Here is a 25807-nt window from a genome sequence, read left to right on the forward strand (position 1 = left end):
CATTTGTTCGAGATATAATTTTTATGCGCACCGATTTCAATTGTTACAATACTATAAGAGCAACTAATATCAGCTTCCTACTTGAATGGCGATTCAAGTAAAACCTACTAAAATCAGTCAAAAAAAATTTAATACTTTTTTTTAGATTTGTAGATTTTACTGTGAAAATTTGACAGTAGTGAAAGTATTATAATACTTTCTGTACTGTCAAATTTTCACAGTAAAATATACAAATCCAAAAAGAAAGTATTAAAAAAATTTGACAAATTTTGGTCTACCAAATTGAGAAATAATTTAAATAGCACTATGCTTTATTTCCTCCTAAGGAGAAAAAATTGGGTAAGCACCAAAATTTCTCCCCAAGGGACATTTTTTTGAAGAAACTACTCTTTGTACGTAAAGGGCATACATACCAACTTTACAAAATCATGGATGCGTTTCGACTTAATCTCATTAGAAACCGACACTAACTTAATGTCGGAATAAATGAGCGCAGTCTTAACAAGTTTCGGCTTCACTGTGTCTCATCGGCATAAACATAACTTCTGCTCGGACGGGACATCACATTTGACCAGTCATTCGATTGAAGCACAAAGTGTGCTTCCGTTTTAGGGATTTAGCGTCAAACTGGCGTTAATCTGTTTCGACAATAAGTTACTGTCGGTTTCTGATGAGACGAAGTCGAAACGCTTCTATGACTTATTTAATTTAAGTAGAACAGTTTTAGGGTCAATTTTGCGCTACAAACGTGTTATGATAATTTTATAAAACTTCACCAATTCCGCGATGTATTGTTTTTGTTTATATTTAATATTTTTGGAGCTTTTATTGCTCGGAAATCTTTTCCAACATATTTCTTATTAAAATCTTTTCATTTTATCATTAGCTGCATCTGCCATATGCGAGCGATAAATGGCAAGTCTAGTTTACATTTTTATAACGATAGAGCTATTCAAACAGGGCTGCTACGATTATTAATAAAATCCACTTGTTTTTAAGTCAAGCAGCTTCTTTAGTTATTAACTTTCCCCAGCGAATTTTCACAAACTTGCAATGTTCCACGAATATGTTCAGTAGAAGAATACCTTTAGAAATATATAGTGTTCTCATTAATTGATTGATGAGGTGATTTTTTAAGAATTTATTTTCATTGTTAATCGATTTTCCAAATTAATTTCCATATAAACTTTGAAATTTCTGTAGGGTCCGTAGACACAACCAATCGGTACCAAAGTTTGTACAATTACCAAGGGCCATAAAAGGAATCGGTAGAGCCTGGTGGAGCTAATAGCCAAAAATTGAACCAGTCTAATATACCTCTAATAAGCATTGAATGAGTGGATAGACCGAATACATCCAATGCATAATTATGCATAAAATTTACAGCAGAAGAAACGGGATAGAAAAGTATACTATCGATGACTAAATAAAGTTGTCCAGAAAAATATGCTGACGTTTATACGAAGAAACGAATTTACAAAGAATCGAAAGGGAGAATGGATTGCAGTGGGAGAACAACTTGACAGCTCGTATACAAATCCTTGTAACCACTTTTTTGGGTCTATGGGTCTAAAATGGCGGATCAATCTTTATTCAAGACTTATTTCTGTAAAAAAAGGGAACTTGTCCACAGTGAAAATTTTCTTGTTAATGTTTTTTGAATTTTTTTACATTTCTTATAAAAGAAATGTATAGAATTCGCTCAAACTTTCAAGATTTTTTCCGAGGCCCGGAGGGCCGAGTCTTATATACCAATCGACTCAGCTCGACGATTTGGGACAATGTCTGTGTGTGTGTGTGTGTGTCTGTGTGTGTGTGTGTGTGTGTATGTAACGGACAAATTCTCATTCGTGTTTCTCAGCAATGGCTGAACCGATCTTATCCAAACCAATTTTAAATGAAAGAACTAAAAAACAGTATGAACGCTATGAATTTGTTTTTGATTCTGATGTTTAGTTTCCAAGATATGAATGTTTGAATGCGTAAAAATGGCATTTTTTGCAATTATCTGTCGAAATTGACAATATAGATTAACAATTTATATGTTTTTCGACAGCTTCAACGAATACCTTTCGAACAAGCTATAGATTGTTAAAATCGGACTATTATCAAAAGAGATATTTAACATTAAATGCGGACGAAAGATTTTTATCATTTCCCATTGCCAGAAATATGACCAAAAACATGTAATCTATTATTAACGCCAAAACGGCTTATTTTAGGTCAATAGTATCTTCGGAGAATTTTATGAAGGTAATATGCCCTTTCTTTTGGTATTGTGCTTTTGCTGATTAATCCCCCTATGAGTGAGATATTTTCACAAATTTTCTTGGAAGTGATTATATCGAAATGATGGCTTCAGCAAATTTGTAGCTCTTACTTTTGCGAATAACTTTGCTAAAGACTTTAAATATCTATTTTGAATACTTTAAAAGTTATGGCTTGTTGTTTGTTGATTACTCTTTGTCGCCTATTTATTGTTCAATATAGTAATAATCCATTGAAATAAGCCAAACATTATTTCGATAAAACGAATTTTGTATTTCATTTTACTATCTACAACCGCTAGAAATAATCACCGAACACTTCCAAGTTGTCTGGAAGGAACTTGATAACTTATCAGTACAAAAATGTTCATTTGTGCGAACCTTCTGACTGCAATTTTTCTAACTTATGACCATCGGATCGATCTGAAACATATCGGAAAATGAAAAGCGAAGTCAATAACTCCAAGCAACGGCGTAGCCAAGAGAAGGTTTTGGGGTTTAACACCATACAACTCCCCCCCGCCACCACACAAAAAAGAATTGGATTGAAGTTGAAAATTTATTGATGCAGACTGATTTAATTCAATATTACAATAACAATTATCTGATCCGTAGATTGATTACCTGTTGTTGTAAACATCATGAGGACTTTTGATAAATTGTTGGAATGGGGTCCTGATATGTAACTGATCTATTGGTCTTGATTTCACAGTTGTCTGATAACATCAATATCGAATTCCTGCCTGAAAACATTCCAATAGAAAATTCCAGAGTTCTGTAATCAATCATAATCCTCAGATTTATTTTCAAATTGAGCTCGTTTTTGTAGCGATGTACTGTAATAAGGGTCTTTATTTAATAGTAAGTGAAGTTAAAATTGATTTAATGTCTATGAAACATAGAACTGCTCACCAAAAAAATGTATAACTTTCAACATTTGCTAAAAATGTTTTTGCCTTTTTCAAACACTCTAAAATTCGTCAATCTAATCCCGACCCGGAGGGCCAAGTGTCATATGCCAATCGACTCAGTTCGTCTAGATCGGAAAATGTCTGTGTGTGTATGTATGTGTGTATGTGGAAAAAATATGACCTCTGTTAATCAGAGAAGGCTGGATCGATTTGCACAAAGTTGGTCTCAAATGAAAGGTACAACCTTCCCATCGGCTGCAATTGAATTTTTTATTGACTGGACTTCCGGTTCCTTAGTTACGAGTTGAAGAGTGCAATTACACAGCAAATTCCCATATAAACTGAAAGGAAAAATTTTCAAGATCAAATTTGTATTTTTGATGCCAAATGAATTTAAAATGCATGAAACATTGAGATGTTTGACAAAAATTGACTTGTTTGGACTTTGGTACATTTTTGCCTTTCTCATATAGAAAGGTTATGCAATCACTCTAAAAATCGTCAATCATACCGGCCCGGAGGGAGTATGCAGTGAGGGGTTGCTACTTTAAAATTAAAACTAGTTCAAAAAATTTTAACAAGTCCGGTCGAACCCGGACCTCCCGGATCTTTTTCCATGATCCGCCGCTGGTTTCAAGCGATGTTTCAGTATCACATAGTATCTCAAGATCGTGGCTGTCGATCCATTGTATGTATGTGCATATCGTACTGAACATGTAATATTCATTTCCACCTTTGTATTGAACATAACCAGCCATGGAATCATAGTCTGGACAAATGAGACAAGCACAATTGCACCACTAGGTGGATTAAAACAGGTTTATATTTTTGGAATGCGTCGAGTTGAGACGAAAACGTAATATGATTAATAACGAGGATAACACTTTCCGAATGTAGAGAAATTTATGAAAAATGACGATTTCCATTCGACTCTAGCAGGTTCTGATCGATTTTGATGAGCATTTGATTTTTGTTGTATGACCAATTATATGTATAGGTCAAATGTTCAAAAACAGTAATTTAAGGTCAAGATAACATCATTTTGAAACCGCCAATTTCGGAGGTTTAGTATCTTCGATGAGTTTTACAAACGTTAAACAGCGCATCATTTTATATAATAATTTTGGCGGTATATCGTCCAAGAAGTATGTATGGTGAATTTTATTCATGAACTCTGTTACTATTTTCTGAAAAATTAATTCTGCATAATTTTAAAACTTAAAAAATCACGGTTTCGGAATTATGCCGTTTGGACAGTATGATCGACTTTCACCAAACCGAATTTCTGGCTACGCCGCTGATTTCAAATAAGTAGAAACAAAGTCGTTCTACACTCGTTCACAAGAAACTTCTTCGAATGCTGAATATCTATTATAACACATTGAAACCCCGATTTTATCAGCCAAATATGAATATATGTTTGATGGGCTCTAGCAGACGAACAAGACTGAATACGAGTAAATCCTTTCTGGAGCATGTTTTCCTTATCACGAAGATATGCGAAATAATGGAAAATAAAAAGATCATCATAATCAGAAATAGTTACCAGACTACAACAAAGGGACGAGAAGAATATTTTAACAGCTTCAGTTTATTATAAAGAAAAAAAATTGCCCGATTTAGTCAATGTCCCCATTTTGTCAGCCTAAAATACACCATGAGACTGATAAAATGGGTCTTTATTGTATGTATTATTCGTTGTGTTTCACATTAATAGGTACATTTCTTTTTTGGAGATTTTTTTTATCGCATCGAACTACAACAATTTTTAGGGAGTTTTCAAGGGGTTATTTTATAGACTTCTTCCAAAATTTGGCGAACCTATTCCAATTCGGATACCAATTAATTGGTATACTCAAGGGTTTATATGTTGCAGATAGAAAAAATACTGAAATTTTCAGCTTTTTCCTACACAATATTAGGAAAGCTTATTAAACAATCTTTCCTAATAAGTTTGTGAAAATTATAAACTATTTGAAATTTTTTAATAGTTTTATTTTTTATTTAACCGTGATTCTTTAATAAATAGTGACCATCGCTTCACAACGTAGTCTATTTTTCATGGCTTGCGGTGAGCACGATTTCTCGAATTGCTGAACTGAAAATTATGGAATAGAAATTAATTTTTAGTATTCTTTACAGATTTAGCTCGCCGCGCAGATAGCTCTGAATTAGACCCGCTGGTGCCCTAAGACGATTTCGCTAGATTTTCAGAGCACTGTGCACCCAGTGCATTAACGCAAGTGACGGAAGGTTATCGAAAAGTTTCGTGAAAATGAAAAAGTAATGATGATGATTTTCCCAAACGGTTCGTTTTCGAGAGGATTTTATTTGTTCTGTGACATTAGGATTAGCGATAATAATTCAAATCAAGGATACTACTAGGAAGTTTCCTTTAGAAAAAGTCGATGTCGAAGTAAAATTTGGAACTTCAGAGATAGCGTGATATCAGGAAGTGCGATTTCATTTCAACGCTTTTTTGTGAAAAGGGCGATACTTACAAATGTAAACATAAGGCTTTTTTCATACATGCGAATGAGGGCTTTGAAACGCAACAAATTAACCTAAAAATTTGGATTCTACGATATTGCTTTCTTAAACTACAGCAAAAAATACAACGGGCGAAACTGAATTTTTGTTTGTTTACTTAAAGTTTCTCCCTCCACGTTCAATGCAAACAAACAGAGCGATACTTTTTTTGCTAGCAGTTTAGAAGCGAAACTGTCATTTTCGTATTTTTTTAGGATTATCAAGCTGATACCAGCTGTAAATAGTAACAATGATCGCTATTGAAAAAAAACCCGGACGAAATCGGTGGTGTAGAACGGTAGTTATTGTAAAAAAACGTAAGAACGATACTTCAATGCTGATAGGTGGGACCGAAAAAGTAAACAATCGCCAAAGGGGCGATACTATCATTTTGTAAATTTCAATAGCAAAAACAAATTTTAATTTAATAATTTCAAATACTTTATGAAGTTTTGGGTTTCGATCACTGAATCATGCAATCTAGGATGTCAAAAAACACAATAGTTCTTAAATATGAAATAAAACCAAGTCTGGAAATTATCACTGTTGATTTTCTTTGAATGGTATCACTGCTAGTATCGCCCTTTTCAAGAAAAAGCGTTGATTTCTTAGTTCTCAGTCGTGTTGGAAATTTGAGTAAAATATAAACTTCAAATCGATTCAAAAAAAAAATTCGCTTTTAGGAAAATTCAGTTTTCCCACACCAATATAGATATTTTATTAACATAGCATTAACAATAATTCGTTGGTATGTCTATTTTATGGGCCATTTTTTCGCTTTCCCATTGATTTGGTTTGAGATTTCTAGCACTGATGTTGTCCTATGCTGATTTGAGCGATTCTCTGCCACTATCCCATGTAGTATGTGTTATCAAAACATCGCGAAGCATCAAGTTCTAAATGTTCTCAAACGATATAATATCCGAAGAGAGTGATAAGAGTTATAAGAAATGTCTCATCACACTGTTAGGTGGATTAAACACGTTTTTTATACAAATAATGCACCGGCTCCTAATAAATTTTTGAAATCAATGGCATGCAAATAAGCGGTGCGCAAATTAGTTAGCGGACACCTTTATTTAGGTTTAAGGTATGGTACTAATATTTATATTGCAATGTAAACATAGCATACTATGTAACTAAACTACTTTTCTCCCTCTCCGATAAAAACGAGCTGTCGTTCTTTCTGGAAATTCGTGTAATTATTCTTTGCACCGTAAATGTCACAGTGTCTAGCAGTTTGATGATATGCTGTCAGAAATAAAGAAACCAAGTTGCTTAGAGTTCTAGAACTAGTAACTAGATAAGGAGTGAGTTTTATGATGATGATGATGGTCCCACCTCATACCCCCACAAAGGTGTGAGCTGAACGATTTATCTAAAAGATAATTAATATTTTGATCCATAACAAAACCAGTTAACAAAAAGAAACGGACTGGTTCAATTTGCAGACATAGCCTTTCCTTCAAAAGAACGTAACCAGATACATTTCGAATATTTCGCCAACAACCAGGGTCCATCAAGAAAATTTCCATTCCGGGAAGATACTTGATAGAATCGGGAATTGAACCCAATAGCTTCCATTTCCGATAATTCTCTGTAAGACTCCTCCCGCCTGACCAAGGCATCGGTACTACCACCTGCTAAGGTGAGCAGTGACGAGCCTAGTGGCAGTGCAGAGTCCGGTCGAGTTATATCATCCACATCAGACCCCTTTATTAAAAGTTTCCTACCATTAACCCAAGGCAATTAAGGGATACTCCTATCCGAGAACATCCTTGATTGATCAGGAATTGAACCCGATATCTAGTAGTTATCAGAAGGAATCATCAAGCCCCATACTCAACGTGCTAACTCCGTTATTACCACTATCGCAGCAATAACCGAAATTAACTCTATTGTCGAGCAAACAACTCCATCATCAAATCAGACCCTGATCACAACAAAAGTCTAAAAGCTTCGATTCAACCCGATGAGCTTTTAGTGCTGGTCACCATGTTCGATTTCAAGTTAGTCTCTATCTGCTTAGCGCGCGCGTGGCTCAGACTTTTGTAGACATCTCATTATTTTTTAATAACTTTAATAAACAATTAACAAAAATCCATCATCATCATAGCGAATATAATAACTTAGTGTGACTAAATGCAAATAATAGAAAAAATACAATCTTCGTGGTATTACATAGTTATTCAAATAACTCCAAAATATGAAAATTCAAAAAATCTGTCTACAAAGCAGATTTTACGTGTGAAATACATAGTGTTTTGAACTCCGCTAATGTTGCTGCACGTTTAATATGCCTAGGCATCGAATTGAAAAAGCTTATTCCCTTGTACAACAAGGAGTTCTGTGATCTACTAAATAAAAAGTTTGGTGTTCTTGCATCCGACGCGTTTCTAGTGTTGTACCTATGCACATCACTTCCTCTTTCAATTCGATCACACAAATATCGAGGCAGCATTCCATTAATAATTTTAAAAATGAACACCATTGTTAAGTAATAAATTCTTTCCTTCACAGAGAGCCATTGTAATGCGCTTAGCATGAAACTAGAGGAAGTGTATCTGTTACATTTTAAAATTAATCGCATGATTCTATTTTGCAATCGCTGTAACCTCAATATTTGTGTTTGATTGGCAAGAAACAAAATGGATGGGCAGAAGTCAATATGTGGTGAAACAATAGATTTATATAATAAAATTTTACTACTAATTGTTAAATCATTTTTCAGACGACACAATATACCATACTTTTTAGCAATCTTTTTGATGACATTGTCGATGTGAGACTTAAAGGTTAACTTGTCATCAATGATTATTCCAAGATATTTTAATTCACTAACGCGATCAATAGTCTCACCATTTATTTCAACGTTAACGTCAGGCCTAGTATTAGCCGAAGAGATGATCATATATTTAGTTTTAGCAACATTTAACTTTAATTGTTTAAATTTTAACCAACGAGCAAGGGAATGCAAATCTTCGTTCAAATGCGCCACGGCTTCATCTATATCCTTAGCTGCAATGAACAGAACAGTGTCGCCAGCAAACAAATTTAAGTCACAAAATCGTAAAACTCGCCTCATGTCATTTATATACATAATAAATAAAATAGGACCTAAGACACTACCTTGCGGCACTCCAAGAGGATTGCCGAGAGGACTAGATACAAAATCGTTAAAACTAGTTTTCTGAGTTCTATCACATAAATAGTTTTCAAACCACTTATGCGCTATCCCTCCGATACCAAATCGCTCTAAAGTTTTCAAAAGTAATGGTCTCGAAATTGTCTCAAAAGCGCGTTTCAGATCCAAAAATACAGCAAAAATAGTCTCTTTAACCTCGATTTTCTCTTTCCATTTTGCTAACACTAGATTCAAAGCGGTTTCGCAAGAGTGTCCCTCTCGGTATCCCGATTGCTCCGGAATTAGCAAATTATTATTATTCAAATAACTCATCAGCTGGCCCTTAACAACAAGTTCTAAAATTTTCTCTAATGTGTGCAACATGTTAATGGGGCGGTACTCTTCGGCTTTATCCGTCCCAGTAACTTTGGGAATAGGAATCACAAGTGATTCCTTCCAAACTGTCGGCACGTGCCCAGTTTGTAGCGATTCATTTACAAGGTCCAGCAGATCGTGTCCGATGACATGAAAGCAATCCTGTATCACTTTTGCATTGACATTCTCGATACCAGCCGATTTTCCCAAAGAAAAACAAATATCTTTCAATTGTTCAAAAGTGATTGGGTGAAATCCATCAAATCTACAGTTAATATTAATCGGCTGTGTTATTTCCGCAGGTTCACTGACCAGCTCAATACTTTGATTGATCAGTTGCACACTGTTAACGAAATAACTGTTCAATTTTTCAGCTATTATTTGCTCAGATTGTTCTTCTACCCCGTTAAAAGTTATGGACTGCGAGGAACTAGGTTTAGGTTTAATTAAATTCTTTAGGATTTTCCATAACTCTTTGCTGTTGTTTTGATGTTGATCGATCTTCCTTTGAATGTACTCACATTTGGCCTTTTTCAAAGCTCGTGAATAAATATTTCGCGCGTGTGTGTACCGATTCCAAAGACGTTCACTATTAGTTCTGCAAAATTTCTTGTACTTTTTATCCCTTTTACGTTTCAGGCGCAAAAGATCTAAAGAGTACCAGCTGTTCGAGTTATTTAAATTAGCATACTTTTGAGAAACTAAACTATTTGTACACTCTTTTAACACATTAGTTAGAACAGCTGCCTTGTTATCCAAATTTCCATTCAATTCCGTAAAATCCAGGCTTCTCGAAACCAGTTGAGACATGGCTTGTTTCGAATATCTTTTCCAGCACTTAATTTTAACTTTATCCTCCTCACGGTTTGGTTCATTCTCCAGTAAAATTGAAATTGTCTCATGATCTGAAATTTTACTATCGGCCTCTACATACGAATAAACCCCATCAAAATTGGAATACACGTGATCTATCAATGTTCTACTGTGTCTGGAAATTCTTGTAAACTCACTAACCGTTTGCTTGAAATTGAAAAACTGATTCGAATTTTGATCGTTGAGCCAATCAATATTGAAATCGCCCGAAATTACATTAAGTTTGCTTAAATCAACGAAATTCTCCCACCAGTTTTCTAAAATTTCTAAAAATCGTCGATCGCTAGAACTAGGAGAATGGTATACTACTGCAAAGTTTCCCATCTGCATGCCTCTTTCAACTGATATACCCAAGAACCAATTATTATCAACTGCTTCGTTTAACCGAACGTTGAATTTAATCGATTCTTTGGTGTAAATAGCAACTCCACCGGTATGTCTGGAATGAGATAGGTAAAAAGCAACTTTATAACCCGGAATGCTATACTGATCAAATGCATCAGCATCAACAATTTGTGTTTCTGATAGAAAAACCAACAATGGACGTTTGTTTTCTACAAGATGTCGCATTGCAACAAAGTTTGTAGACAACCCAGCTATATTTAAACATAATATTTCAGACAGCCTCCCGTTTGTTAGTTGCTATTCACTCAACAAAACGTTGCTTTTTTTAGATTCTAGCAGTCTCCGATATACTGAACACTGCTTACTAAATGCCGCATGGTTTACGTCCAAATTCATTTTGCGTTCACTATTCTTTTTTATACAATTTACACATTTAAAATCAGTTGACGAGCATTCAGATGTTCTATGTGCTCCATTACATCTGGAGCATGTTTCTTTATTAACGCATCCCGTACTCTTATGACCAAATTCTCCACAGTTGAAGCAGCGCAGCACGTTAAAGGCCTCTAAAACAGAACACCTATCCCAACCAATGTTCACCGTACGGGCTGACATCAAGCCGCTATAAGTGTTCTTATCAACTTCAATTATAACATTGTATTTGTTATATTTGAAGCGTGGATTTTCAAAATTGGCAACAACTTTAACAAAATCGACCGGAATGCCGTCATTCTGATTCTTTAATAAGTCAACGAAAACTTCCTCAGAGTATCGATCACTCATCCCCATTATTTTCAACTTCGGTTTACCGGGTATCGGTATAACAGCATTATACTTTTCACCCAGATTGCTTACAATGTTTTCTTTCACCGATTCAATATTATCCCGAGTTGCACACTCCACAATAATCGAGCCATCTTTACCGTTTTTAAAGTTGCTAATTTTGTGCACCTTTGGATCTAATTTATTTTTTAATTCATTCCTCGTGACGTCACTCGATTGCAACGGCTCGACTGGTTTAATTACAATGACCGGGCGAGCCTTACGTTTCGTTTGACTTCTAGTTCTAATTTTATTCGTCCCAGTAGCTCCCGACAAAACATTCGCGTAAGTAATTCTACTATTTTTATCAAAAACCTCGTCATTATTTCCATCATCGTCTATTTCAATTAACATCGGTTCATCTTCTTTATTCGTCAAAATTTTTCTTTTTCTACTGGGATTCCCGTCAGATTCAGAATGAACCTTCCTATTACTAAAATTCCTCTTTCTGTTCATTCCAACTAATTCAATTTCACGCTTAACATTTTCATTTAAACAACTTTTCAAATCTTCCAACTTTTTGGCAACACTGTTTTCCAAGCTAGCCAATTTACTCTCGAGAGAGAGGTTGAAAGACCTGATCAATTTTTCTATTCCGTTTTCTACTGCGATGTTTATCTGTGCATCGATGTTTTTTCGGGTATCAGTGAGAGACTCAGAAATGGAAGCGAATTGTTCCATCTTCTTATTCAACTCAATGGATATCGAACTGACATCCTGCACACCAGAAGACTGATTTGATAAACACTTCGCACACTTGCAGCAAAGACTTGCATTATCAGCCACCCAATTTACCATGGCCTTTGTTAACCCGGAACATTTTTGATGATATTTATCACCGCAAAAAAGACATACAACAAGGCCTTCGGCGAGACTCACCGTGCTCGTACACTTTGCACACAGGCCGCTCATTATAGGCAAATTAAACTACAGCTGGAGAAGCGGGTCAATACAAAAGAATAATATAACACTGCGTCTTCCACTGCGGGCAAGCTTATAAAGCCAGCCGCAGCGAAATGAAATCTGAAAATCACAGAACAATAATAGTCTGTATGACTACACACTATACTTATCTGAATGATATTTCGATTGGCAATAGGCGCCCACAAAGTTTTCAACGAAAAGTAAAGTATTTCACACGATTTAACCGATTAATGTTTACGCACTCTTTCACACAAGTTACCATATTCACTTTCACAAAAGCAATTAAGCGTGCAGCAGACTGCGGGGAAGAAAAATGACAGCGAACAACTTTGTTTACCCACTGAAATCCAAGCAAACATATGAAGAGAACTAGTAAACAATGTAGTTGGCTGTCGATTCTATTACCAACATGGCTGATCGGCGTTTTTAAGGATCTAATCACCTGAGAATAAAAACTCCTTGAAATAAACGACGTCAATCGCGCCTTTGTAAATGCTAAGTAAAAATGACAATCGTTAAGCTAAAGGTATTTAAGGATTAACCTAATTCTTCTAGTATATGTTTCACAACAAATTTTCACATTATGTTGCAAGGACGACTGGAGAAAAAATGGGTCACACCAGAAGTGCACTCAAATCAAAGCATGCATTTTGTATTTTACACTCGGGACTATTTTTAAGCATTTTATGAAGGAACTACTAAGGGCCGATTTCTTCACCCTCGCTTAGCACTTAAGCTAGGTTTAAACGTACTGGTAAACCTGGTTTAAAAGTTAAGCGAGGGTGAAGAAATCGGCCCTAAGACGAATTAACTTTGTGTCCAGCTTAAATTTTTACGCTGTTTTCAAATGATTATCTTGATTATCTCGCCCGACTGTGAATAAGGAAAAAAAAGCTCATAGAAGGCGTCAGAAAAGTATGTTTTCGCATAGAAATGTAACGTATCACAATTAGTGGACGGCAGTCTATGGTGGCGACATCATCCCATACACGGTGGTTTCAAGCAACTTGCCTAAACGTCAAACTGCGGGAGGGTTGATGGGTTGGAATGGAATACATTTTTGACGAATCGATTTTTCGAAGAATCGCTTTTTGAATAATCGATTTTTTGACGAATCGATTCATTGAAGAAACGATTTTGTGAAGAATCGATTACAGGTAGTATCGATACTTTGAAAAATCGATCATTTAATAAATCATTTTTCAATGAAGAATCGATTTTAGAAGAATCGATTATGGGAAGAATCGATTTTTTTTAAATCCGTTTAATTAAGAATCGATTATTATGAATCAATTTTTTTAAATATGTAATAAATTTTTCGAAGACTCGCAAATTTGAAACATCGAATTAATTTGAAACATTTGAATTATGAGAAAATCGATCTATTGAAGAATCGATAATGATTTTTTGTAGAATCGTGTTTATGAAGAATCGATTATTTAAAGAATCGTTTTGTGAAGAATCTGTTGTAGGTAGAATCGATTTTTTGAAGAATGATTTTTTGAATACAGGCCAGATTCGATTATCCGTAACTTTCGCGTCGGATAATTGAATCATCTGGATAATCGAATCAAAACAATTTTTTTATCATTAAATATATTTGTTTATGTTGAAAAGCAGGATTCAAGGTAAATGTATCAATGTTTGACTTATGGAGCATTTTTTTGGTCAAACCGTTTAAAGAAGTGAAACGGATATTGATCACTTTATATTTTATAAAATGATAGTAAGACCAAATACAAAGATGTTTTTTTATTTGGTAAGACATGAGTTATATAGCAAACTTATTTTATTTTTAAGCATTGTGTTCGATTAAATTGGACTAATATACTTTGGTCTAATAATTAAGACGCATAAAATTAAATGCTTTGCGTGAAACTTCAGGTAACTTAAGGCTGGTTTCGGTAAATTCAGACAGTAATGACAACTGAATTTAATATTGCACACCACTGGTTTGTATACAACAACAAAACTTTGGGAATCTTCTAAGAGAATTATCTCGCTTTTAAAAGTTTGTTTTTTAAAATTAAAAGTTTGTTTTTCAAAGTTTCTTCTCCCAGTAATTATAGCTGGCGTCTACAGGAAATCATAGTTTGTAGCCCATCGAATAGGTACATAAAATTTTATAGCACACTGCATTGAATTGAAATATTTGTTGATTACATGAAATTTCTTTATTCGCCCTAATTATTGTAATTTTTACGAGAGTTTAAAATTTTGTGCTTCCAGGAATTGCACCTGTCAATTTCTATCGATTTTTGTATTTGAATATTGGGATAGAAAAAAAGTGCTTTTTTGCTAAAAATGTTAAATTTCTGTATTTCTACGTATTTTTGTGAATATATATTGAGAACATAAAATTCTGGTCTTCCAGAAACTGTAGTTAGTATACATCACACGCGCAACGCGGTGTGTTGCCGATCCGCATCTGAGCCGTACTTCGAAATCGTCTGGATGAAGCCCTGTCGGCTCGAGGAAGACCGCCCGGCGTCCCAATACATGATGCATCCGTCCGAATCTGTAATCCTGGCCGTTGATTCCTGATGCCGGAAACTGAAAGTTTATATCCCCCTCCCCCTCTGTCAGCCTTGTCCACCTTCTCTCCCATGTCTCTGATACACAGATGTAGGACTTCACCCCCCTTGAATATCTTCCCAAAATTTAGGTGCCCCCCTATCTTCTAGTTTTAGTTGATCAATATTTAATCTCGTTCAGAAATGCCCAACAGTACCAACAGTAATAGCCCTAATTAATCCCTCCAATCTTAATAAAATTGGACCACTCCTAGTTAATAAGCTTGTAAAATGTTCCCCTTAGTTAATATTTAATTGCTCCAACAATCTCCCTTTTAAAAATCATAAAGTGCATTGCTACACAAAGAACACACAAAATGAACCGCCCCCCCCCCTAATCTTACGAATATTATCCTCTCTTGTATATGTATAAGTTAGCTGTAAAATTCCTTCAGTTTCATTATATAAAAACAAAATTATAATAAATGTGTAACCTCCTAGTTTTAAGCAATTCAAATTGTAAAACAGAGAAAAAATGGCACCTTTAAGCTAACGCAAACGTGCCTTATCAAATAAACGAATTGAATAAAAAAGGCACAATTGCACCACTAGGTGGATTAAAACAGGTTTTTTTTTCTATGAACCTGTTTTTCGAAGATCCGATTATTTAAAGAATTGATTTCCTAAAGAACTAAGTGATTCTTAAGAGTAAAATGACAAAAATTACGAGAAGTTGGACATGACTAGCAATACTCAATAGACCAATCGTATCGAAAAATGAAAATATAGGTTGGTTGAATTGCTTATGGGGATACGTTAACTATTTCGTCGTCGCCATTTTTGGAGATTTTTGATGGGATTGTAATGAAAACTGAAACAACTAAGAAAACTACGATCAAATATCATCTCAGCTGTCTAATGAGCCCAATAGGTAAAAAAACGCCAAAAAAACATCCTTTAGGGACCATTCATAAATTACGTAACGCAAAAATTGCCCAAAATTGACTCCCCCCTCCCCCTATGTAACAAATTGTCACAAATTTTTCCATCCCCCCCTCCCCTGTTACGTAACTAATTCCAAGAAAAAAAAACTTTCTTCGATGAAAACATGTTACGTAACGATCTAGTTAACACCCCCTCCCCCCTATGTCACAACTTGTCACAACTTGTCGTACCCCCTCCCCCCCTAAAAGCGTTACGTAATTTATGAATGGTCCCTTAGGGGAATTATGGTTAAAACCGACACCTTAAGCTTAACACTTTTTCTAAGTTGCCACAAAACCAATAAAATTATAATTTTAATGCACAATTCTTCTTCAGAAAATTCTTAACAAGACTTAATTTTTTCAGCGCTTCGAAAAATTAATTTCATTAAAAATTATTGATTGTAAAACTTGGAAAACAAAGTGACTTTTTGTAGGCACTGCGGGTAAAACCGACACCCTATTGGGGTAAGATCGACACCCTCTTTAATTTATTTTCTCTCCACTTTATTACAATCTTTATCTTTATTAAAAATTAGATATATGCGTGATTAATAAAGTGTGAGTATGTATCATGCAAATATGTGCTTTTTATTGCTTCATCATGTAGTGAGGGAAGAAAGTTCGAAAGCGTAGTACTATAAATAAGAGTATTTTATGCTATAGGATTATTTATTGATATGAGTATTTCCAAATAATCCTTGCGCACATCATTGCAACTTCCAGTGTCATTTTATTTCGTAAGAGAAGATTTGCAAGCGTTCTACGTTCTGCTAATTGGATTCATTCACTTATAAGTGACACACACACTTCTTAGTAAAACTATCTTTTTCAGATTTGATTTTTCGGACTCTGATCATCAACGATCTATTGGGGTATACATAATATCATTGTCTCATTGTGATAAAGTTCGTCTATGACAAACCAAGAGAACACTAGAAATTCGGTTTGATGAGCTTTTTGCAGAAATAGCAAAAGCTTCGATAGAATCAGATAAGCAAAAATTCCAATTTTTGATTTTTAAAGAGAAATAAACATAATAAAAGTATTTCTGTTTATTTCAGCTATTACTATAGTGTGCTAATAGTGTAATTGAAGTGTCACAAAGATCCCCAGCCTTTTGTAATGAATTGCAAGTAAACACAACCATCTTAACAGTATGTCGGTTTTACCCCAACAGCGCAATTTTTTTTATAAAAGCAATTAAAAATATTGAATTTCTCAAACTCGTCTTCAATGCACCTAGTTGATCATAGGAAAGACCGATAATAATAGGTACTAAAAAATGGGTTGATTTGAAAAGCTTTTGTTCGGTTAAAACCTTAAAATCTACCAACGAAATTTTACATCCAGACGAGTATGAACGCTGCTGTCGTATGTTTTGTTTATTTTTATGACATTCGGCGCACTAACGTAAATCTAATTTTTCTTCAAATGCTCTACATTAACGTACTAATAATAATGTATCATTATGAAATGAATAAAAATTTGATTTCTAGGAAAAGTTGTGGGGTGTCGGTTTTACCCACAGTGTCGGTTTTTCCCACAATTCCCCTATATCACAAACTGTTCAAGCTTCCAGGATTGCTCAACTACAAAGTGAGCAAACTGAGCAAATGCAGCCTTTAAAACGTCAACCGATGAGCCCCTATTTGCGTATTCACACGTATGCCAAGATTTTCATGCCACATCAATCAACGGGATTAGAAACCCAAAAATAACTCACCTCTAATTACTCACCACATTTCATGTCTGATTTTTTTTTCTTTTTAAATTTTAGATCGACGCCGCGGCTTACCCAAGTCGTGCAGTCAGCCAGCAATCAATTCACCCGCCGCCATTTGTGAGTGCCAAATGAAACAATGGCAGGACACGGATCGACGGCCACTGGGAGGAAATCCAACGGGAACATTCACAAGATCCGCGAGTTCGAGCTGGACAAGGTCACCCTTTCCGATGAGTTCGACATCCTGCAGATCGTGGGTGAAGGCTGGTTCGGTAAGATTCTGCTCGTCGAACATCGGGCCACCGATACGGAGATGGTGCTGAAGCTGCTACCGAAACCGTTCGTGTCGCTGACGGATTTCTACAAGGAGTTTCATTTTAGCCTGCATCTGGGTAACCACAAGAATATCGTGACCACGTACGATGTGGCATTCGAGACGGCCGGGTTCTACGTGTTCACGCAGGAGTATGCGCCACTGGGTGGGTGAATTTTTGCTTAGTAGGCTGGGTAATAGATGATTGTTCGTTTGAAAATATTTTTGTTTGTTTTAGGCGATTTGACTTCAAATGTTTCGGACAGTGGGATAGGAGAGTTACATACGAAGAGGGTCGCTCGGCAGCTGGCTTCTGCTATCGATTATATGCACCAGAAGTAAGTGTTTTTTGAAGAATACTGTAAGTGAATGTTCAATTCGGTACATGTTTTGCCAATACAGGTTCTTGAGCTCTACTGTCAAAGCTTCAGACTTCGCACTCTCCTACAAATTTCATACGATCTCTTCCTCGCGTGTTGATTTAGTCTTTTCGATTATCGAATTTCAATTTCTAATATTTTTCCGTCTCTTGATTTTTACTTTCAACAAAAAAATTTATTTGTTCTATTCCTTCAAATTTTTCAATTTTATAGAAATTTACGGTTTTCCGCTATTCTTGTGTTTAAGATTTTATTCATTTTTTTAAATTCTCTGTACTTTTCCGGCCGAAAATTGCGATATTTCGTTTCTTTTACGTTTCCAAATTTTTAGATACGTTATTTTTTAATTTAATAAACCTTTTAATTTTTTTTATTTTTTTACCGTTTAGTTTTTTTGTTTTTTTGCAATTGTTTAGATTCTCTAATTTTACATTTTTTATGATTCTTTGATTTAGTCGAATGTTTCAATTTTTTAGGCTTTGCCATTGTTACTGATGTCTTTGCCTTTTTTGTTTTTTATTCAATTTTTCGAATATTTCAACGTTTTCGATTTTTCCATATATTTGTTTGCTTGTCCATTTGTTCGTAAATTTCGATTTTTTTATTTTATCGTTTTCAAATTTTGTCACCTATTTCAATGTTTAGTTTTTTTATTTTGTGCAGTTTTGTTTAATTTCACGGTGTTGTGGATTTTATGAATTTTAGCAACTTTATAGATTGTTTTAGAGCTGTTCAATTATTAATGTTTTTTTTTTCTATTTGTTCGTTTAATACGAACTTTTCTAATATTTTTAATATTCGTTTTTATTTTATTTTCTTTCATTCGAAGTTAACAAAACTCTGGATCATTTTAATATTTTTTTTATTTTTTGCGCCTCTTTTGTTTTTCTTGATTGCTTTGTTTAATTTTTAAATTTTTAATTTTTCCGAATTTCTTTATTCCTTTCTCAATTATTGATTTTTTGGAATATTTAGGTTTCTTCGATTGTTTCTAATATGTAATTTTCCATTTTCGGTATTCTATTTTGCATTTTTGTTTTATGATTTACAGATTACATACAGATGCTTGATTCTTCATTTTTGATTCTTGATTCTTGGACCTTGATTATTGTTTATAGATTCTTGATTCTTGATTCTTGATTCTTGATTCTTGATTCTTGATTCTTGATTCTTGATTCTTGATTCTTGATTCTTGATTCTTGATTCTTGATTCTTGATTCTTGATTCTTGATTCTTGATTCTTGATTCTTGATTCTTGATTCTGGATTCTTGACACTTGATTCCTGTTTCTTGATTTTCGATTTCACGATTTTTTTTATTTTTCGTCTCATTGATTTTTTTTATTTTTCAAATTTTCGATTTTCCGGTAATTTGATTTTTCGATTTTTAGATTCTTTGATTTTTTGATTTTCCGATTTTTCGATGTTTCGATTTCTGAATTTTTAGTTTTTTTGGTTTTCCGATTTTTGGATTTTTTGATTTATTGGTTTACAGGTTTTTCGATTTTAGATTTTTCGATTTTTAGATTTATCGTATAGTCGATTTTTCAATATTTCGATTTTTAGATTTTTCGATGTTTCAATTTGATTTTTCGTTTTGTAGATTCGATTTCTCGATTTTTCGTTTTTTCGATCTTTCGATTTTTTGATTTTTCGATTCTTTGATTCTTCGAGTTTTCGACTTTCGATTTTCCATTTTCGATTTTTCAATATTTCGATTTCCGAATGTTTGAATTTTCGACTTTTCAAATCTTCAAATTTTTGAATTCGCGAATTTCTAAATGTTCGAATTTTCGAGTTTTCGAATTCTCTATTTTCGAATTTTCCGAATTCCAATTTTCCAATTCTTCAATTTTCCAATTTTTTCAATCTTCCAATTTACGAATTTTTGAATTTTTGAATCTTCGAATCCTGGAATTTTCGAATATTTGCATTTTCGAATCATCGAATCATCGAATCATCGAGTCATCGAATTATCGAATTTTCAAATTTTCGAATCATCGAATCTTGAAATTATTGAATTTTCGAATTTTTGAATCTTTGATTTTTGCATTTGTGATTTTTGAATTCTTGAATTTTTGAAGTTTCAAATTTTCCTGTTTTCAAATTTTTGAAAATTCGAATTTTTGAATTTTCTTATCGTCGAATTTTTGAATTTTGGAATACTCGAATTATCGAATCCACGAATTTATAAACTTTCGAATTTTTGTATTTCGATTTTCTATTTCTTAATTTTTAATTTCTAATTCCTAGTTCCTAGCTCTTAATTCCTAGCTCCTAGTTCCTAGCTCCTAGTTCCTAGCTCCTAGTTCCTAGCTCCTAGTTCCTAGTTCCTAGCTCCTAGCTCCTAGTTCCTAGCTCCTAGTTCCTAGCTCCTAGTTCCTTGCTCCTAGTTCCTAGCTCCTAGTTCCTAGCTCCTAGTTCCTAGCCCTAGTTCCTAGCTCCTAGTTCCTAGCTCCTAGTTCCTAGCTCCTAGTTCCTAGCTCCTAGTTCCTAGCTCCTAGTTCCTAGCTCCTAGTTCCTAGCTCCTAGTTCCTAGCTCCTAGCTCCTAGCTCCTAGTTCCTAGCTCCTAGTTCCTAGCTCCTAGTTCCTAGCTCCTAGTTCTTAGCTCCTAGTTCCTAGCTCCTAGTTCCTAGCTCCTAGTTCCTAGCTCCTAGTTTCTAGCTCCTAGTTCCTAGTTCCTAGCTCCTAGCTCCTAGTTCCTAGCTCCTAGTTCCTAGCTCCTAGTTCCTAGCTCCTAGTTCCTAGTTCCTAGCTCCTAGTTCCTAGCTCCTAGTTCCTAGCTCCTAGTTCCTAGCTCCTAGTTCCTAGCTCCTAGTTCCTAGCTCCTAGTTCCTAGCTCCTTGTTCCTAGTTCCTAGCTCCTAGTTTCTAGCTCCTAGTTCCTAGCTCCTTGTTCCTAGTTCCTAGCTCCTAGTTTCTAGCTCCTAGTTCCTAGCTCCTAGCTCCTAGTTCCTAGTTCCTAGCTCCTAGTTCCTAGCTCCTAGTTCCTAGTTCCTAGCTCCTAGTTCCTAGCTCCAAGCTCCTAGTTCCTAGCTTCTAGTTCCTAGCTCCTAACTTCTAGTTCCTAGCTCCTAGTTCCTAGCTTCTAGTTACTAGCTCCTAGTTCCTGATTCATAATTCCTAATTCCTAACTCCAGATTCCCAATTCCTAACTCTTAATTCTAAATTCTTAATTCTTTAATCTTATTTTTTATTTCGAATATATTATTTCTTGTTTCTTATTGCATTTTTCTTGTCATTGCTCTTTTAAATTTTCGTACCTATTAATTTTTAATCTCTGATTAATTCCACAGGGAACTCATCCATCGAGACGTCAAATTGGACAACGTGCTGGTATTTCGTTCCGATTTTGCTCGCATTAAACTGTGCGATTTTGGTGAATCACGCCGCATTGGGGAAGAGGTTCTGCGGCGGAATGAATGGTTACCGTACAGCCCACCGGAGGTGCTAACGGTGAAAACTGATGATAAATACAAGTGAGTACATATCCGAGTTTTTAAAAGATAAATGTTAATCTTCTTACAATTCGATGACTTTCAGGACTGATACTGCACACGATGTTTGGCAATTTGGGATTGTATGTTTCGTATGCCTGACGGGATGTCTGCCATGGCAGAAAGCCTCCGCAGATGATCCCCGGTTCTACAGGTGAGTTGTCCACAGGAGAACTGTATCACAGCTGAATAACGTATTTCGCTTTCAGATATCAACAGTGGCACAATGCCACACTGACGTTTCCAATGAAACGATGCCCCAAGCTGTTCAAGCTGCTGTCGGCAAGGGCTTGCAAAATCTTTAAAAAGTTTCTTGATCCTCGGCGAGAACGACGACTGAAGACGCTGAGCGATGTGCAGAAGTATCTGGATGATAGGTGGCTCGCAAAGAGTGCAGAAAAAGAAATGGCCGAAAATGAACCTGATGAACTGTGTCCCTCCATGTATTCGTTTCACAGTAGTGTTGAAGAGAAGAATCGGCTCCTGTCCACTTTGGCTCAATGTGGCATCGAAACTACGGTCGATCGTATTGCAAAGAAAAATAGGATCCGCGACTGGATCCAATCCTCGGTGATCATGGAGGAGGAAGAAGAGGATGACTCTGGATCGGCTACTCCGACATCTACCGCTTCTAGAACGGCGGTTCCTGGTCATGTCTCCTCGGTAGCGGCAATGGAGCGGGCGGAAAAGAAGATCAACACTACCGTTAAAGACGCTTCACAGAAGCACATCGATCCTAGGACGGGAACTGTCCAAGTGAGCCCCAGCGAGATGGGCTCGGTAGCGGTCAACCAGTCTATACAAATTAAGAACGATAGGAACAACAACCAGAATGCGTCCAAACAACCACAGGAAAATGGCAGCAATTTCAACTCGGCACGATTCTACGACGAAACTGTTCCGATCAACCCTTTAGCAACGAGTAATAGTGCTCCGAGTGCCCAAGGCTTGATGAAGGCATTTAATTCCATAGCAGCAGTAACTGTTCCAGAAGTGAACGGTTTTCACCGGAACAATGGAACAAATAACTCAGAGCACACCATCCGAGACAGTGGCTATGGAGGATCTGTCGACAGTAGCCGACAACAACAACAACTGCAACAACAGGGTAAAATGTCCGCGTTGACCAAACGATCTCCAGCCCTATCAAAACGTTCCGCCATGATCAAATCGGAAAACACTACCCACGAAGAGGACGACGAGCTGGTTGATCGTGAGTTTTCCAATGACTTTGATGATCTCGAGCTGGATCAGGGCTCCAACGAACGCCTGAGCGCGATCAACGGGAGGCAAAACATCACAACCACCACCACGACAACCACCAAAGACAGTCCGTATGATAGGTTCTTTTTTAGAAGGAAGTGATCTACAGTAGACCAGCTGGCAGGTTTCAAATGTTCTGATTTACTCGCGCGCACCGTTTTTATGCACCTAGTTTTCTTTTGTATGTGGATTAAGTCAACAGTACGAGAAGAAGAAGAGAAAGCAGAAAAGGCTACGATTGGATAGTGTTCTTTGTTGTTTGAAACAACCGCACCGGTGTTCGTTTCGTTCAACTGTGTGTTCTTTACATCATCAATCACGGCACTTTTGGAGCACATGACTTTATGACTGTTATTTTATAAACAAATGTAGATTCGGATAGTAAAAATAAACGGATTTGTTGTGAAAATTTCGCACGACTCGCATACTTGGATGGTAAATGATTCGGTATGGCATAAGTGACCAGATGTTTTTCGGGAAGAATGTGTGGCGCGGGGTGTATGTATGTATATTTTCCAGATATTTGCATACATTTTATATGACAGGTAATTTTCGCACATATTCATGAGCTGATTCGTACTAGAAGAAGATACATAAACCTTGATAGTTAAAATAAATAAGTTTCATTTGCACGCCGGCGTTTTACCTGAAATCGGTGGCGCGGCGCACACCTCTACTCTGCAAATTGCCGACTCATCTATGACAAACCAATACAAACAGAGTTTTCCATACAAATACTTGAGCTACAAGCGGTTGCCAAATTTATGACATAATGACAACTGTAAAACAGCATCTAGAACCCCGTTCGTTTTCGAACGCTCGATCGAGACACACGTGTTTTGTTGCCAGTCCGTGCACTGTATAGCGACAAACAATAGTGCTAATCCGCGTTGAAGGTTATCTTGTGCACTCTCCACCTCGTCGAGGACTCTGTATTTTTCCCTTCTTTTGTGTTTCTGTTTCTGAGTACCGTTAGCCGGCCCGTGACTAGTGAAGCAGTGTTCTTCTAGTAAGCCGTATGCATACCGTTACATAACCACGTTAAGTATTAGTTTACGTTTGTCCTTCTTGGTTCTCCTACTAACGTGCACTGGACAAAAGGCCCGTGCAAAAATGACGGCGGTTCATCTCAAGGTGAGATGGACGTCGAAACAAAGTTGACACAGTATATCCAAGCTCGGCAACAGGGCCCTTCGCGATCTTCTTCCGGACAAAAGACAAAAAGCGTTTGAATCTATTGCAGATTTCTCGAGATCTGACGGATCGGTATTCAGCCGTGACAGAAATATCGAAAATTCGCCCTGATAAGCTCCGGGTGGTTGTAAACAGTTTTAATCAGGGAAATGATATTGCTGGCTATGGACCTTTTACGAAGGAGTACAGAGTGTATATTCCAGCTAACAGGGTTGAAGTCTGTGGGGTCGTTTCCAATTCGAGTCTGAGCTGCGAGGACTTGCTGAAACATGGGACTGGCTGTTTCAAAGACATCATGCTTAAGCCAGTGAAGATATTGCAGTGCAAAGGTTTGCATTCAACATCAGTCGCAACTGTCGGGCAAAAAACATACGTCAACTCAGACTCTTATCGGGTGACCTTCGTTGGTTCTGCTCTACCCAACTACCTCCTCTTTGACAAGGTTCGTCTACCTGCTCGCCTCTTTGTGCTCCGGGTCATGAACTGCACTAACTGCAAGCAATTGGGACACACAGCCTCCTATTGCAGCAATAAGGCCCGTTGTGGGCAATGCGGTGCGGATGATTCCTGCGGAAGGGATGTCGAAAAGTGTCTCTTCTTTGCAGGAAACCCACAAGATCTTCTGACATGTCCCGCGTACAAGCAGCGTGAGGAGAATCTTAAGCGTTCCCTTCAGGGACGCTCTAAGCGTTCTTTTGCAGAAATGGTAAAAATAGCTACGCCACCGGCCTCTACGAACATCTATATCAACTCGTCTACTGACGAAGGCGACTGTGATGAACCCCAGGAGGGAACATCTGCTATGCCTAGAAGCAATAGAAAGTGGAGGAACATTTCCTCTCCCAAGCTTCGTCGTCGAAAGTGTCTCTTCAAGACCCCCCCCCCTACAATAACTACTGGTGCAAAACCGAAGCAAGTCGTTCCTGGTCTCTGAAACCTGAGCTCAGAAAAGGAGTTCCCAGCACTTCCAGGAACATCAAAAACCCCAAGTGTTCCCATATTTCAGCTAGAGAAAGAAACCAGCGCTGGCTTAGTAATTTTTTTTTGACATTGTGGACCGTAATTTTACAGCACTAAATATTTCTGACCCTCTTTAAAGCATCTTGATAAGTTTACTCCCCGCAGTAAAACATTTTTAACGCAGTTCACTGCGAAATGGCCCCTTCTTTTAGCGATTGTATCCTTCGATGGCGAACGAGGTCACGGATTCATTCACTGTTCTACAGTGAAATTGCAGAAGCATTATACCGAAAATCGATTCTTTCAAAAAGATACAAAATAATTTGAAATGCAATGCATTTGTACTATGCGAGACATGGCTTACTTCAGAAATAGACCTACACTTCCACGATTTTAATATTGGACCGCAACCGCGCGGTATTTACCGCACCCGCACCGCAAAAACTGCGGTGCGGTGAGACACTTTTTCTTGCGGATGCGGTGCGGAAAATGAGCTTTTACCGCGCGGTATTACCGCAACCGCGCTTCAAAAAATAATTAATAAAGTCTGCATTAAAAAGTAAATTTATCTATTTATTTATTTATTTATTTATTTATTTATTTATTTATTTATTTATTTATTTATTTATTTATTTATTTATTTATTTATTTATTTGTTTATTTATTTATTGATTTATTCATTTATTTATTTATTTATAATTGTTATCAACAGACGCAGTGTGGTCCTAATGATAATTCCTTCATTTATTTAAAAACTCAGATTGTAATCTGCAACGTGGAATGTGAAGGTCAAACTCGGATGACACTCT

General features: G+C 36.3%; 1 protein-coding gene across 1 annotated transcript in view; it reads left to right on the forward strand.

Annotated features, from left to right (window-relative positions):
* LOC131689215 (serine/threonine-protein kinase meng-po) overlaps positions 1-23236 on the forward strand; it is a 67237-nt gene extending 44001 nt beyond the window's left edge. Inside the window, exons 2-6 of the mRNA XM_058974153.1 lie at positions 17447-17871; positions 17944-18043; positions 21381-21563; positions 21628-21735; positions 21791-23236. Of these exons, the coding sequence (XP_058830136.1) occupies positions 17529-17871; positions 17944-18043; positions 21381-21563; positions 21628-21735; positions 21791-22946 (1890 nt within the window). The 5' untranslated portion in view covers positions 17447-17528 and the 3' untranslated portion in view covers positions 22947-23236. The remainder of the gene's footprint in view (positions 1-17446; positions 17872-17943; positions 18044-21380; positions 21564-21627; positions 21736-21790) is intronic.
* The last annotated feature ends 2571 nt before the right edge of the window (positions 23237-25807 follow it).

This window comes from Topomyia yanbarensis, chromosome 3 (assembly GCF_030247195.1).
Source record: "Topomyia yanbarensis strain Yona2022 chromosome 3, ASM3024719v1, whole genome shotgun sequence".
In the NCBI taxonomy this organism is placed as follows: Eukaryota; Metazoa; Arthropoda; class Insecta; order Diptera; family Culicidae; genus Topomyia; species Topomyia yanbarensis.